Source organism: Malurus melanocephalus, unplaced genomic scaffold (genome assembly GCF_030028575.1).
Source record: "Malurus melanocephalus ecotype Western Australia unplaced genomic scaffold, MMel_1.1 scaffold_671, whole genome shotgun sequence".
Lineage (NCBI taxonomy): Eukaryota > Metazoa > Chordata > Aves > Passeriformes > Maluridae > Malurus > Malurus melanocephalus.
The window spans coordinates 27,166-40,420 of record NW_026623903.1 but is presented as its reverse complement, the minus strand read 5'-3'; the positions used below and the strand labels follow the sequence as shown (position 1 = coordinate 40,420).

Below are 13,255 nucleotides of genomic sequence, written 5' to 3'. Positions count from 1 at the left end.
CTGTTGGGCACCTCAGCGGGTGAAGCCGGCCTTGAGAAAGGCTCGCGGGGGCCGGGAGGCGCGAGGCGGTGCTGCACTGCCATTGGCTGCCGTGCCCCGGGCGGCAATAGARGGGGCGGGAGGAGAGAATGCCGCCATGCGATTGGCTGAGGCGGCTGCCCCGCGGACGCTGATTGGCTGCGAGAGATGCCACTGAAGGCGCGGCGGCGTGAGGGGAAGGCCGCTGAGGGAGGCGGGAAGGGCGGGCGCGGCGGCTTTGGGCTTCCTCGGAGCGGGGCCAAAATCACGGCTACGCCTGAGGGGCCGATCGTGTCTATGCGGCAGTCGCCTAAGAGCTGGGGAGCCAGGTAGGCTGCGGTAAGCCAGCTTCAAACAGCCCCCCCGAGAGACMTACTGAAGGCGTAAATACATTTAATCCCGCCAAAATCCCCGCTCCCCGTTTGGTGTCCTCTTAAATTTTGCAGTTACAAACACCACGGCTACGTTTCCTTGGCTGTGCCGTCAGGGTATGTSCAGTCTGAGGGATAAGTTTAATTTCCAATGGCATTTAGGAGCTCAAGACTTGATTTTAATGTTACATGGCTTAATCAGAGATCTACTCATTAATTCTATTAATATTCTTTTAAAAAGAAGAAAAAAAAAAAAGGACCCAGTTACAAATTGGAGGGCAAGAACACAGATTTTTTTTCTGGTAGATTTAAGTGTGTGGCACTATGAAGACCTGACCAACAGCAACTTTTTCTGGAAAAGCTCTTTTCCCATTTTTTAAAGTTTTGAGTGGAAAAAAAAACGTAAAGGCTCCTTCTGGGAGAAAAAAAAAAAAAAAAGAGCTTTATGAAAGCTTTTCCTTCTGAAAAAAAAAAGGGTTTTATAAAATCAGACAGAACTCTGCGTGGCTATCTTAGGGCAGAAGTCTCAGATAATCAATACTGATAAAATTACTTTTCCAGCACCTGACATACAAGCTCTACTGAAACGTTTCATGTGAACAAAAGAAATGTACTAGTGCTCAAACTGACTACTTTTATAGTTAATTTCTTCTTATTTTTTTAACAGGAACCTTTGCTTAACGAAATGAAACACAATCTGGTGTGCCAGACACCTCCCACTGTCACTGTTCGTGTAAAATCGAGTGCATCCAGATCACATCAGCAAAAAAAACTTAGTAGACTAAAGCGACCTGCTTTTAAAGACCAACAAGAAAACTGTGAAAAAGGGGTTCCTAGTCAGAAATATAAATGTCCAAAGGGACCATGTCTAGTTATTCAGCGTCAGGAAATGACAGCTTTCTTTAAATTATTTGGTAGGTTAATAATGTGAGATATGAATGTATTGACTGAACAGAATCTTTTCTAAGCTTATGGTTTTTGAGAGTGCTTTTTATATCAAAACCATTGGCAATTCTTTATCAAAACATTTTGTTGTTATATTTTGATATATAAATATTTAATGCTTAAATTAAAAATATAAGGGCTACCAAACTGATGAGAAGTATCTTTTTTAAATTACAGATGAAACAAAGGTGGCTTGCTACTTCCTTTTATGATAATTTTCCCTCCTTTCTATTTTCTGTTATATTTTAACAAACACATGTAAAACAATCTTGTTTTACACAAGGCTTTTAAAAAGGCTGGACTCCTTGTATCTTACACATGTTATTTACTGTGGGAATTAACATGGGGGGGGGGGGAGAAGTGGAATGGGTGGATCTMAGGAGTTGGAGCATCTCTTTATTTGTGTCTCTTTCCTATAAAGTTTTATGTTTATTTAATTTAGCAAAGACATTCAGTAGTAGTGGAAGATGACATCTGGTTTTAATTGACCCTTAAATACAGAAGTGAATGAGAGAGAGTTCATGGTAATGGTACATGTTCATGGACAGTGAGGCAGTGACCAAAAATAAGCAAGTATTGCCCTATAGAGGATGCCAGGTAATCAAGGTGCAGGATCTCAGCAGCCTGTAAGTTCCTCTGAAATAAAGGTGTACTGTCACCTGGAACCATTTAATGCAAGAAGAAACTATGCAAACAGCAAAAAATACTGGTTATTTTTCACCTTTGCTTGCTGTTACTGAGAATGGATGAAATGCAGTCACCAGATTTCCCACCTTGCCTTTCTGGTAGTTTGTTTTCTTTTGTCACTTCAACTGTTTTCACACCTGACCTCCTATTCCACTCAGTTTCTCTGTTCTCTCCTGGTGGGTCTAGCTTCTTTCCTTTTACGTGGTTTAAGAAAAGACCGGCTGTTTTTCATTTACAAATACTTTCTAACATAAACAGTTTTGGTGTTTGGAATGCTACAGTTTTCTTTTGTTACAGATGATGATCTAATCCAAGACTTCCTTTGGATGGACTGTTGCTGTGAAATTGCAGACAAGGTAAGTGTATTTCCTTCTTAGCTAATAGAAGATMCATTGAGTAAGAAATCTGTCCTCAATTACTTGATACGTTAATGCAAAAGCGGAACTTTTTTTATCTAATGGGTTCACATGGAAATGTCAAGAAACTAAATTCATGCTTCCCTCTTCGTTMTAAATGATGAAAATGTCTTAGTGCAAGATAAATGTGTGAATCAATTTAGGGAATACTATACTTAAATAACACATTGATACTTCATTTTACATCTTAAAACAGTATCTCTTGGCAATGACTTTCGTTTATTTCAAGAGAGCTAACTTCACAACAAGTGAGCATACCAGAATCAATTTCTTTGTGGCTCTGTAAGTATTTTTAAATTATCTGGTTTTATTTGGATAAAATTTGGATATCATTATTTCTTTATGATACTGATAATTATATGYGATGAGAGTTCCTTGATGTAGTATATAAACGAAAGCAACCTGATCTAGGGGGTGGCATCCCAAGGGTATGAAAGGGGGGCTGGAACTGGGTGGTCTTTAAGGTCCCTTCCAACCCAAATCATTCTGGGGTGTATGGTAATTTGCATACTATACATAAATAGTGCAAATCCAACATTCTTGCTCCAACGGAAGAGGCTTGAGCAGCAGAGAGGGGTTGCTTGCAGTGGTGTAGTGATACACAGAGTGACATTCTGTCTACCAAACTGAATCTGGGAGCTTTTTTAAGCATCACAAGAAATATCTGCAGGACAATACACAGCAACACATATGTGGCTCACAGGTGCTGCTATAAGACTCTACTTCATATTTGTGCCAGCCTTTAAATCATTTGTATCGAAACATTTCACCATGATGGGCACCTCAGGAGTAACTTTTTATTAAAGTTTCTGTCACCATTATTTAAATCAACCATAAGAATGTTGCTAGAGAATTTCTGAGAACTTTCTTGAACAGTTGTAAAATGTTTATACCTTGAAACAGAGGTGGTTATCAGTAATGCATCTTTACCAAGCCTACATAACCCCTCTGTATTTGGCTTTACCTAGAGAGGGTTCTGCATTTTCTTTGACAGTGTTACGGTGCTCAGGTGATCTTTTTCCATACAGTGCTTCTTACATGCTCCGATTTGCACACTAGTGCAGGGGTGAAGGTGGCCGTTCCTTCTACTGTCATTGGTACTATGGGTGACGTCCCCAGACTACAGAGGAAGGAGCCCTCTGACTGTGCTGAAGGGAGAAAAGCCAGGCCAGAACAGCAAAAGGATTAGAAAGGGACAAAGGGTCTGATGAGACTGGGACTAGATGGGATGCTGGGGTCAGGAGCAAGTGAGAAAAGTGGGGACAAGACTAAGAGTCTTCATTTGTTCAGGTGTGATTTACAGGAGTTTAGGATCAGGTGGACCCTGAGGAAGTAAATATTTTCCTGTTGTCTGAGAAGACAAGCCAAAACTAAAAGTAACAGATAGTGAAGGTAGGGAGGAATAGAGACATTAAAAAAAGTCATTTATTACTGAAGGTAGACTTGTATTTAGTTGTATGCTCCTAATGTAATATGAGCAACATAATTTTCCAGGAATAGCTAAAATCTATAAAGTAAAAAATGCAAACTTTAAGATTTCACAGGATAGTTTTAAGCTTTATTTAAAGTATTTAGAGAATCAGTCAGAAACTGTTCATTTTAATTCAAGGGTTTCTTGCCAGCTTGAATAAAGATGTCAGGATATGTTACTTCTTTCTTATCTCCTAATTTAGGAAACTCTAGGATAAAGCAATTTTTATAGAAATATTTCTTTTCATTTTCCTAAAGGATGCATATGGAACTGATTAAGAAAATGCTGTATTCCAGAGAGAAGATGGTATTTCATTAGTACTTTCTCCTCACAAGACTAAAAAAAGAACCCCTTCAATATGTCTGTTATGTTAGAAATTATTTTAATGTAGTGGTTTAAGAATGAATAATATTTACAAACATAAACATATATATATATTTATTTGAAGGTATCTGGCAAACACAATTGAGGAAGACAATGAAGAAGCAAAGTATGACATTTTCCCGTGGGCTTTGGGCAAAGCCTGGAGAAAGCTCTTCCCTGATTTCTTAAGGTTAAGAGATCAGTTGTGGAGTAGAATTGACTACAGAGCTATTGTAAGCAGGCGCTGCTGTGAAGAGGTAGGGAGGGAGATGTAATATTGTAGAAGCTGAAATCACAGTTAACACCAGGTAGCAATCTAGCTCTGTACAATTTCTTCCCTTAAATGAATAGACAGTCCATGTGAAAGCACAGGTGCAGCTAAAATGTAATGGTCCATTAATCCTCCACGTTATCTTTTCCTTCTGCATTTAAAATACATTGTTTGACACTGTTTTTAAAGTAAATTAGAGTCTTTTATATTGCACCATGAAAAGTGACATTTCTACTATCTAGAATCAGCTTTATGAAAATATTTTGTATTCAAGATCTACCTTCATTTGTTTCACTCCATCAACTTTAGAAATAATTTTGTGTGTTGTTTGCTTTACAATTTATAAGGAAAAAAATATATTCCTCACTTTGCAGGTGAAATGTGTATCTGGAAAAGCTCTTGTCATGTTCCAAGTACATCATGTTTACTTGGTGGAAAAAAACCTCTCATTTACTTTAGAGTCCCATCTCTGGGGATGGGATTAGATGCTATGGGAAGAGTACAAGGAACAAGGCGAGCGCAGAATGCTTTTCTTTGCCTGCTCTCCCGGCTCCCCACTGTCATTACTTGAGTGATGGTGAACATTGTCAGCTGGTRTTTAGCAGCAGGCCAAAGACATCACCTTGTGTCCAACATACAAAGCATGAGTTGGTGTTTGTGACGACTCACATGAACATACAGGGCTGTAAACTGGGATGTTTCCACACTTGACTGCTATCGGGATTACTTACTCCTGCCCAAGGGAGCAAACTTTCTAGTGGAACAGAATGAGCCAGAGAAGAGGKATTACCCATTTCAGCTGCATCAATTCCCTGCCATACACTAGCCRGATCTCTTGTTTTCAGCTGTACATTTCCCCATTATTTTTACATTTCCTGATCCCGTGGCTGTTCCCGTAGGTGATGGCTATTGCTCCAGCACATTACATATGGCAGCGAGAGCGCTCTGTGCACCACAGTGGAGCTCTGAGGAATTACGATGATGAAGTCCAGCTGCCCCGAGGACCCAGTGCAACTCCTACGGACTGCCTGCTCTGCGGCAAGAAAGGCAGATTTGTACGACTCGGATTATCATCTTCCTCCTCATCTACTGACACTTTGGAGATGACGGAATTACATTCATCCCAGAAATTGAAGGACACCTTTTCAACCGAAAAAATGCTCATTGACTCTCCTTCCTACAAAGCCCAAGGTATGGTTTAATTTTGCAAATAATTTTCCATTAGTTTAGGCAACTGGGGCCATGTTTATTTCAGAGTGCTGCACGGACTGCTCGGTCCTTCCCTATTACACATGCAGGTACCCTGGCAGAGCTGTGCTCTTACTCTCATGGATTCATTTTCACATGTTGTCTCCTGACTTACTGGAAATACCAACTGCTTTACACTGAGTCTCTTCATTATTACCTTCATCTACTACAGTAAATTTTGGGTTGCATTCCAGTCTATTTATTACTATTCTTGCATCATAAATGAAATTGAGAGTCCCATTTTAAACACCTCTGATTGGCTGGATGAAACAGTAACAATACTGGTGTGCRTTAAGTGAATTAAAGTGCTCTTGCTGTCAGCAGGTTTTGGGAAAGGGCAGGATGCTCAGCTGTGGTATCTGTTTGGACATAGGTCAAATCACAATCCCTATTTTCCTCTAAGTGTATCTCATTTGTTGACAATTTATATAAGACTTCATTTTAATACTGGAGTATGAGTGGAAAACAACAGTTTATTGTGAGAATAGTTTATGTAATTGAATCTCTGCACATTCATCTACTCAAAATAGCATCAGTATTACCCATTCCAAGATGCAAAGGAGGCCTTTGCCTTAGAGACCTCTGTGACATACAGCAGTTATGGGGCAWACCCATGATTAAATTTATTATTAAAAGTGGAACACACTTGAGATGAAAACTTCCTGCAGCATCTGTATAAGGACTCAGCTCTGCAAAGATACTCTTGTGTACTGAGCCAGTGCTGAGTTCCTATTATGCTTATTTAATACAGCATTAGTTATTTGTAGCTCTGTATGTTTTCTTTGCACATATTCTCACTAATATCCAAACTTTCACTATTACAATAGGACTGTTAGTGCTTTCAACTGCTTTAGTACAACTCTGATTCTCAAGGCATCACYGAATTTTGAAAAATCTGGCATTTGAATCCTTCTTGAGATACACCTGATTTGTTCTGTATCACTTAACCCATCACTTAATAATTAAATGTGTTAAACATCACCTGCTCATGTGAGACTCTAAATGCCTTAAGTCTGTTTTTACTTGAAAAATCTTGCTTCTCATCTCTGACAAGGGTCAGAAAAAATTGTGTTTCCTCCAACCATTTCAGAATACTTTATATAAAGGGAAGTTCACAAATAACCAGGCAACTTGCAGCCTAAATGCTGGAAGGGAACCAAAGGAGTGTCAAAAACTGTTTTGATCTTGAAATAAGCACAGCTTTATCAAGCGAACACATTCAGTGATTTTCAGTATCTCTTAAAATCATGCTTCAGGAACATTGTTCTTAAAGAAACCTACAGTCACCAGTTGGAAGCCAGCCAAGTATTCCATTTCAAAGGACAGACTTTGATCCTTATTTTCTTACTAAATTTTTTTTTTCTTATTTCTGGTAGACTGTCAGAGGCTGTCCAGCAAAAGGCAACCATGTAGCACCCTGAACCAGGATAAATCCATGGATTGGTTCACAAGCAGTGGAGAATGAAATACTCCTGATAAGACAGAAACGGACGCTGTGATTTGCAGAACAATCGGTGCTGTATCAACACCTGACATGATGATTCACTTAAAATTTCTCCCTTTAAATAGTGGGGTAATAGTTGGTGTTTCAAACTTGATATGAGGTAGGAAACAAAGCACTCTTTACTTAAAAGTTACACAACTTGCACAATGTAGCATTTACTTTGCAATGTTTTATTTTATTCTGATACAATTTCAAATTAGCAGTTAAGCAGGTAGAAGCATCAAGAAAGCAGTGGTCGAAACTTTCTCAGCTTGGTAAGGAAAGCTAATTAAAAAACAGAAAGTTACTACTTTAATATTTCAGCATACAATGATTATTTTATAATAATAAGTTTTATGATTTCATGATATAGGAATGTACCAAATGCCAATACAAAAAAAAATTTTTTTTTTGTAACAAAAATCCCACTGAACATTTAAGATAAACATTTCCCAAGTGTCTCACCTGAATGAGCTTCCTGCCAGTAGGCTGGTCGGGCAACGTAAGGCACCGAGTGGTTTGTTTCAGCAGCATCACAAAGTGATTCTGTGAGAAGGACATTTTTTTTTTTTTACTTCATTCCCACAAGTTTAGGACGTACATGCAGACTTGAGTTGAAAATGTGCATGGAGTATTTTTTCCCCAACGTGTTTTCTTTTATTTATTGTCACCTATCAGTATATTCAGAACTGTTTGCTCTACTATGCATTTGGCAGATCCATACAGTATATATATTATATTTGGCATCATTTCTGGATTTGCTAGAACAGCATAACTTTAAAACAGAGCACACTGGCACAATTTCTCCTAAGGAATCTTAAGTCCACCCAGGTCCTCTAAAGCAGCTATAGGATGAGTATAAAGAACTTTATTATATAGTATAAAGAATTTTATTAAAAAACAAAACGTTGAAAACAGTAATAGAAGGGCTGTTATTCTTCATTACAGATTGCAATTAATTTTCTATTTAGCTGATTTTTAGTAAGATATTTAAACTTAAATAACAGTTAATAGCCTTTTTCGAACCTGMCAAGGTCTAGACTATCCAAAACCTCACCTAATCTCAGCTGACCTAAGAAAAAATACTGTCTTTTCCTACACTGGATTATTCAAGTGGAGTAATGGGATATCTCATCAGCAGTAAAGTTCTYACCATTGTATTTGCTTTCTTTAAGAGCTGCTTGATTCTGAATATGGATTTCTTCATATTCATTATGAGGAGGTTCTTCGCTATTTTCTTGAGTTTCCACCATTTGGCTTGATTTGCAATTCTTGATTTTAGCGGGGAGTACTGACCAGCTTCTGTGAGTTACCTCAATTAYCCTTTCACACAAGAAAGGAAGCTTGCAGCTCCGTATTCTGTCTAAAAGGTCAATAACCTGTGTGATGCTTTTGAAGAAATGCAAAGGATAAAGTATTTTGAAAGCTCAAATCACACAGTATCAATTCTACTGACTTTGTCAACTCTTTACCATTGAGGTTACACAAGTCCTCCCATTTTAGGTTAAAGSAACAACCTGACTACTGCATTGGAGAAGAGTGCAGTTACTTTGAGGATGTTATAAAATGCAAACTTCACTGACCAGAATGGGAACATTCCCAAAGTATTACACTTTGCAAAGTGTAATTTATACTGAGTACAACTCCCCAAAAAAGTTACGGGGGAAACCCCCCAACTTTGTTAACCATTTCCCGTTAMCCATTAATGTTGGATGTGTATTTCAGAAGATGCTGGGTCCGTACCAACAAATGGTCTGTACCAGGAAATGCCTGAAAAAAGGTGCCAGAAGTAAATACTTACTTTGCTAAGTATACCGCACACACCCCACCCTGCTTCAGGCTTGGSTGTACAACAGGCAGAGCACACTGAGGGTTCAGCATATCCAGAACTACCTGCAAGAGAAAGGTATATTAATGTTTGCTGGGAAAACATATCTACATCTATCAGCGCAATATACAGCAATGCTTGGGAAAAAAACAAGGTCACGGAAGACAGATGCATAAAACAGCAGTATGTAAAGTCATCAACCAGTTTTATTCCTGCCTCTCAAAACCAGAAACAAAGCCAAGTCCTCTCTACTCTCTACTTCCAAATTAATTCCTATTTAAACAGMAAGTAGCATTTGACTAAGTAGGTCTGTAGGAAGTTAAACCTCCTAGTAATCAAATTCCATAATCTTGACAGTAATAAAAACTTACAGAAGACTACATTTACTAATGCATTTGAATACCTATTTATCAAATGTGAAAAAATGTTCAAGTGCATAARAAGAGTACATTATGGTCTCGATGTGTAGCTTGCTCTTTGTTTCAAGATTGAAAAAAAACTTCTGTCTTTGGCAATTTATCCATCTTCTGCTAGGAAGGAATTCAGATTGTAAAACAATGGGATATGCAGTATCTGATCCTTCCTGCAGACTGTTACGTAAAATGTTTTTTGAAATGGTACTTTTATGGCATGTATTATATTTCTTTGCTCAAGCCATTAAAAAATTGCCATTTGTTTAAAGCCATTTAGTAAGTAAAGAGTTGTAAGTAGTTTGTCTGCTTTACAGGGAAGAGTGGTTTACATCTAGCTATTTTCCCCAGYGCGTCTCCTTTTAGGAAATCTGGTACAAAGAAGCGGGACAGGAGAGCAAGCAATAGCATTCCTTAAATTACGGTTTAGTTACGTTGTGCATTCTATATAGCTGATAGCAAAGTGGTCACATAGTTACATTTTTAATAAGGTTTTGTGTTCTTCTGAAATTTAATGCTTCACATAGGTATCTCATAAAGATACYAATTTCTCAAAAATACAAGAAAGTAAGTTGGTCTTTGCTGACAAGATATTTGTAATTAATTGTAATGTTTCTACAGTACAGCTTTATCATACTTTCATTTCGGAACCTGTAACTGAAAGCTTGAAAATATGAGTATATTACAAAAACTTACAATCTTTCTTTCATTGATGAGAATCTGATTGTTTTTTCTCATGTTAAACWAGATAGGGGAGTTCTGTTGTGAGTGTGAGCACTAGGGGTTTTCATTTATGGAGAAAAGACATTCAAATGGAGGAATTGTTTGGATTCACTCACTGCATCAAGAGTTACAGATTTCATATCTGCAGCAGCTGTTGAAATGTCTTTAAGAATGAACTCCACATTATCTGGCCACTCATCCATGTGTCCTATTTCCCATGCAGAACGCCAATGCCTGTAATTCTTCTTAGCTAAATGATGATGATCATCTCTGATTTCATAACTTAGAACACGTCCTTTGGGCCCAACTGAAAACAAACAAAAGACACTCCACTCACCACTTTTCACCYGTTATAAAGACTTGAAAAAAACCCAAAACAATATAGTCTACAACTTAAAGCACGCCTTTCCATCTCCAGTTTAGGAAATTATCAYATATGAAACAATCAATGACAATTTAGGCTTTCTTTACATTTACATTTAAACAAACATATGCAGAAAAAATGCTGTGCTAGTTCTTGTACAGAGGGAAATGCATCAATGCACAAATGAAAGAAAGTGTAGTTGTCATAGTACTGACTGTTCTACTGAAGTCACTCCTGAAGCAAAGACAAGTTGAGCATCTGTGGCCCCTGATCCTTCTGCCAGAGCAACCAGAGGTACCAGATGAGAATGCTGCAAATGATCACAGCTCACAGCTAAGAAAAGCCCAAGAACCTGCTCACCRATCTCAATCCTACAAGTTTTCCAGTGTACTTTTTGATTTACATAGGCCTCTGTAACTTTGCTGTTGTTTGCAACAGTAATAATTAAATSTAAATTCAGTGTTCTGAAATTTACCATCTGAGTCTAATGTACAATGTGTCTCATAAAGGAAGCAMTTCCAGACTTTCAGGCAGACAGCAGAGGGTGCACTGCTGTATTAATCTCTATYTGTATTACTCCAATTCCTCAAGCCTATCCCACCGCTCACTTCTCTCTCTCCTTGTTAGTTTGGAATGGGTTCAGGCARCTTTCAAGAACCAGCAGCTCCCTGGGTCAGGTTCTGTGCCTTTCTAAGCCATTTCAGTTTGAAGTAACCAGTTCCTCCTTGCCTCACCTATGTGAGTGATCTCACTGTAAATCCATTCGGGCAACTGAATAAAAGAAGGGACAGATTTTCAAACAGTCACTCCTTGATCAAGCTCACCCTGGATCAGACAAAGGCCAGAACCAACTTGTAAGAAAGGGAAGGTTTCAGCATGTTGCCTTTGAATACCCGAAGCAATTGCAGTGTCACAGCGCCGACTCTTCATCACTTCAAATGATCRGCTTAGAAACATCAGAAAAATAAAATTCTTCACACTAGGCTCAGTCTTACCCCTGCTCATTCAAAGTAATTCCTACTTTTTGAAATTGACGTTTCTTTTAAATAAGAACAAGGTAAAATAGCTACGCAAAACATTATTGCAAAGCTACAGTGTGTCAAATTTGCATACATCATATTTTCCACTTCTCAGGACATGCAATGTGTGTTTCTCTGCTTTATCAGCGTTAAGAAAATCAGCGATGAAATTCTTGTCTTTACCCTCCAAGTCCTTTAGTACTGCAAACAATTGTGATGGTTTTGTTTTCTTTTCTTAAGGAATTTGTTCCACCAGCAGTTGTTATATCAGATTATTGTGAAATGTGGTCCACTWGTTGCATGCCTGCAGACAAGATGAATTTGAAGGGTGATTTTACCCTCACTCACATGGCTGAGTGCAAAGGCTCTCTACCTTTCAGGGCACGGAGACCTTGACCAAACCAGGCYGGCTGTAACACGAAAAACAACATTGCGCATCCTCATCAGCATTTTCACTCACCCAGCAATCAGATTATTGAYGTGATGCATCAAGATAAGGAAAAGAGAAACTGAGAAAAGCAAGAGAATGGAGAGAGAGCCAGGTGTGGTTAAGCCAAAGCCAAGAATAATGATGGCCAAAACTCAAATTTTGTGCAGGGCCTTTGGGCACAGACAAAATGGTTTGCGGTTGCTGGGCTGGACCTGATACAATTTTCCTTTAAGYCAACAAGCTATATATGAACATGTGCAGCAAAGCTTTCATGAACCGAGTAGTAAGGACCACGAGAACCATTAGTATCTGGGCAAAGARAAGCACGTTGCAATGAGGAAATAAATACATTCTGTGTTTTCTAAAGCCGGGTTCTCACCTGCTCTTGACARAAACAAGCTCATAGCGCCAGACCCGCTGCCAGTTTCCAACACYGTGTCTCCCGGGTGGACATCTATCATCATCAACATAGCACTTATATCCTGCAAGCGAAAAAAACACGGCACGTTACTAATCGCGAAAAATTAAAGGCAGCGAATCGTCAGCGAAGTCACCAGCCGGTACCTTGGGGTAGGAGATGGTGGGTCCCCGCGGCATGAGCAGCACGTACTCCTCCAGCGAGGGCCGCCTCAGCAGCAGCCGCGCCCCGCYCGACGTGCGCAGCACCTGCCCGGGCAGCTGCCCGATGATGTCGCGGTGGGGCAGGACGCCGCCGGGGCTGGTCAGCACCGCCGACGCCGCCAGCCGGCACAGCAGCTTCAGTGTCGAGTTGTGCTTCCTCCGCACCTCCGCCAGCGCCAGCTCCCCGGCGCGGAAAGGGCCGGGACGCGGACCCGCCGCCTCAACCAGCGCCGGAAAGCGAGCGGCCGTCACCACCTCCTCCTCCTTCTCCTCCTCAGGGCAAGCCTGAGCCGGCGCTGCCGCCGCCGCGCACTGCGCCACCGCCGCCGCTTCCTCGGGYGGCAGCAGCCGCCTCACCCGCTCCAGCGGCGACAACGAGGCCTCCCATGCCCGCCTCCGAGGCTTTCCGTCGGCAGGGAAAGAAGAGGAAGAGGGAGAGGAGAAGGAGGAGGAGGGAGAAGAAGAGAAGGAGGAAGAGGCGGCTGCACGCCGCAGGGAGCGCCACGCTCTCATGGCGGGGCCGGAGGCGGGAAAGGGGGCGCGGCTCGCACTCTCTACCGTCGCYCCGCGCGCCTGCGCCGCCGTTG

General features: G+C 40.3%; 2 protein-coding genes across 4 annotated transcripts; one reads left to right on the top strand and one right to left on the bottom strand.

Annotated features, from left to right (window-relative positions):
* The first annotated feature begins 281 nt into the window (after nt 1-281).
* On the top strand, nt 282-7,255 carry SPDYA (speedy/RINGO cell cycle regulator family member A). 3 transcript variants are annotated; one of them, XM_057383976.1, is made up of 7 exons: nt 282-357; nt 1,057-1,303; nt 2,319-2,377; nt 2,634-2,719; nt 4,357-4,528; nt 5,442-5,733; nt 7,167-7,255. In XM_057383976.1, exons 2-7 carry the CDS (start codon nt 1,075-1,077, stop codon nt 7,253-7,255), a joined length of 927 nt encoding a protein of 308 aa, XP_057239959.1. In that variant the 5' UTR covers nt 282-357; nt 1,057-1,074. The 3 variants fall into 3 exon arrangements, with proteins under 3 accessions (XP_057239959.1, XP_057239961.1, XP_057239960.1); XM_057383978.1 differs by having other exon boundaries at nt 285-347; XM_057383977.1 differs by lacking the exon at nt 282-357 and having other exon boundaries at nt 364-1,303.
* A 238-nt stretch (nt 7,256-7,493) lies between these two features.
* On the bottom strand, nt 7,494-13,238 carry TRMT61B (tRNA methyltransferase 61B). The gene is made up of 7 exons (XM_057383975.1): nt 12,612-13,238; nt 12,427-12,529; nt 10,351-10,541; nt 9,075-9,166; nt 8,427-8,662; nt 7,739-7,819; nt 7,494-7,558 (listed from the first exon to the last, which is right to left on the bottom strand). The coding sequence occupies exons 1-7, from the start codon at nt 13,179-13,181 to the stop codon at nt 7,515-7,517; spliced, it is 1,317 nt and encodes a 438-aa protein (XP_057239958.1). The 5' UTR covers nt 13,182-13,238; the 3' UTR covers nt 7,494-7,514.
* Between the last annotated feature and the right edge of the window lie 17 nt (nt 13,239-13,255).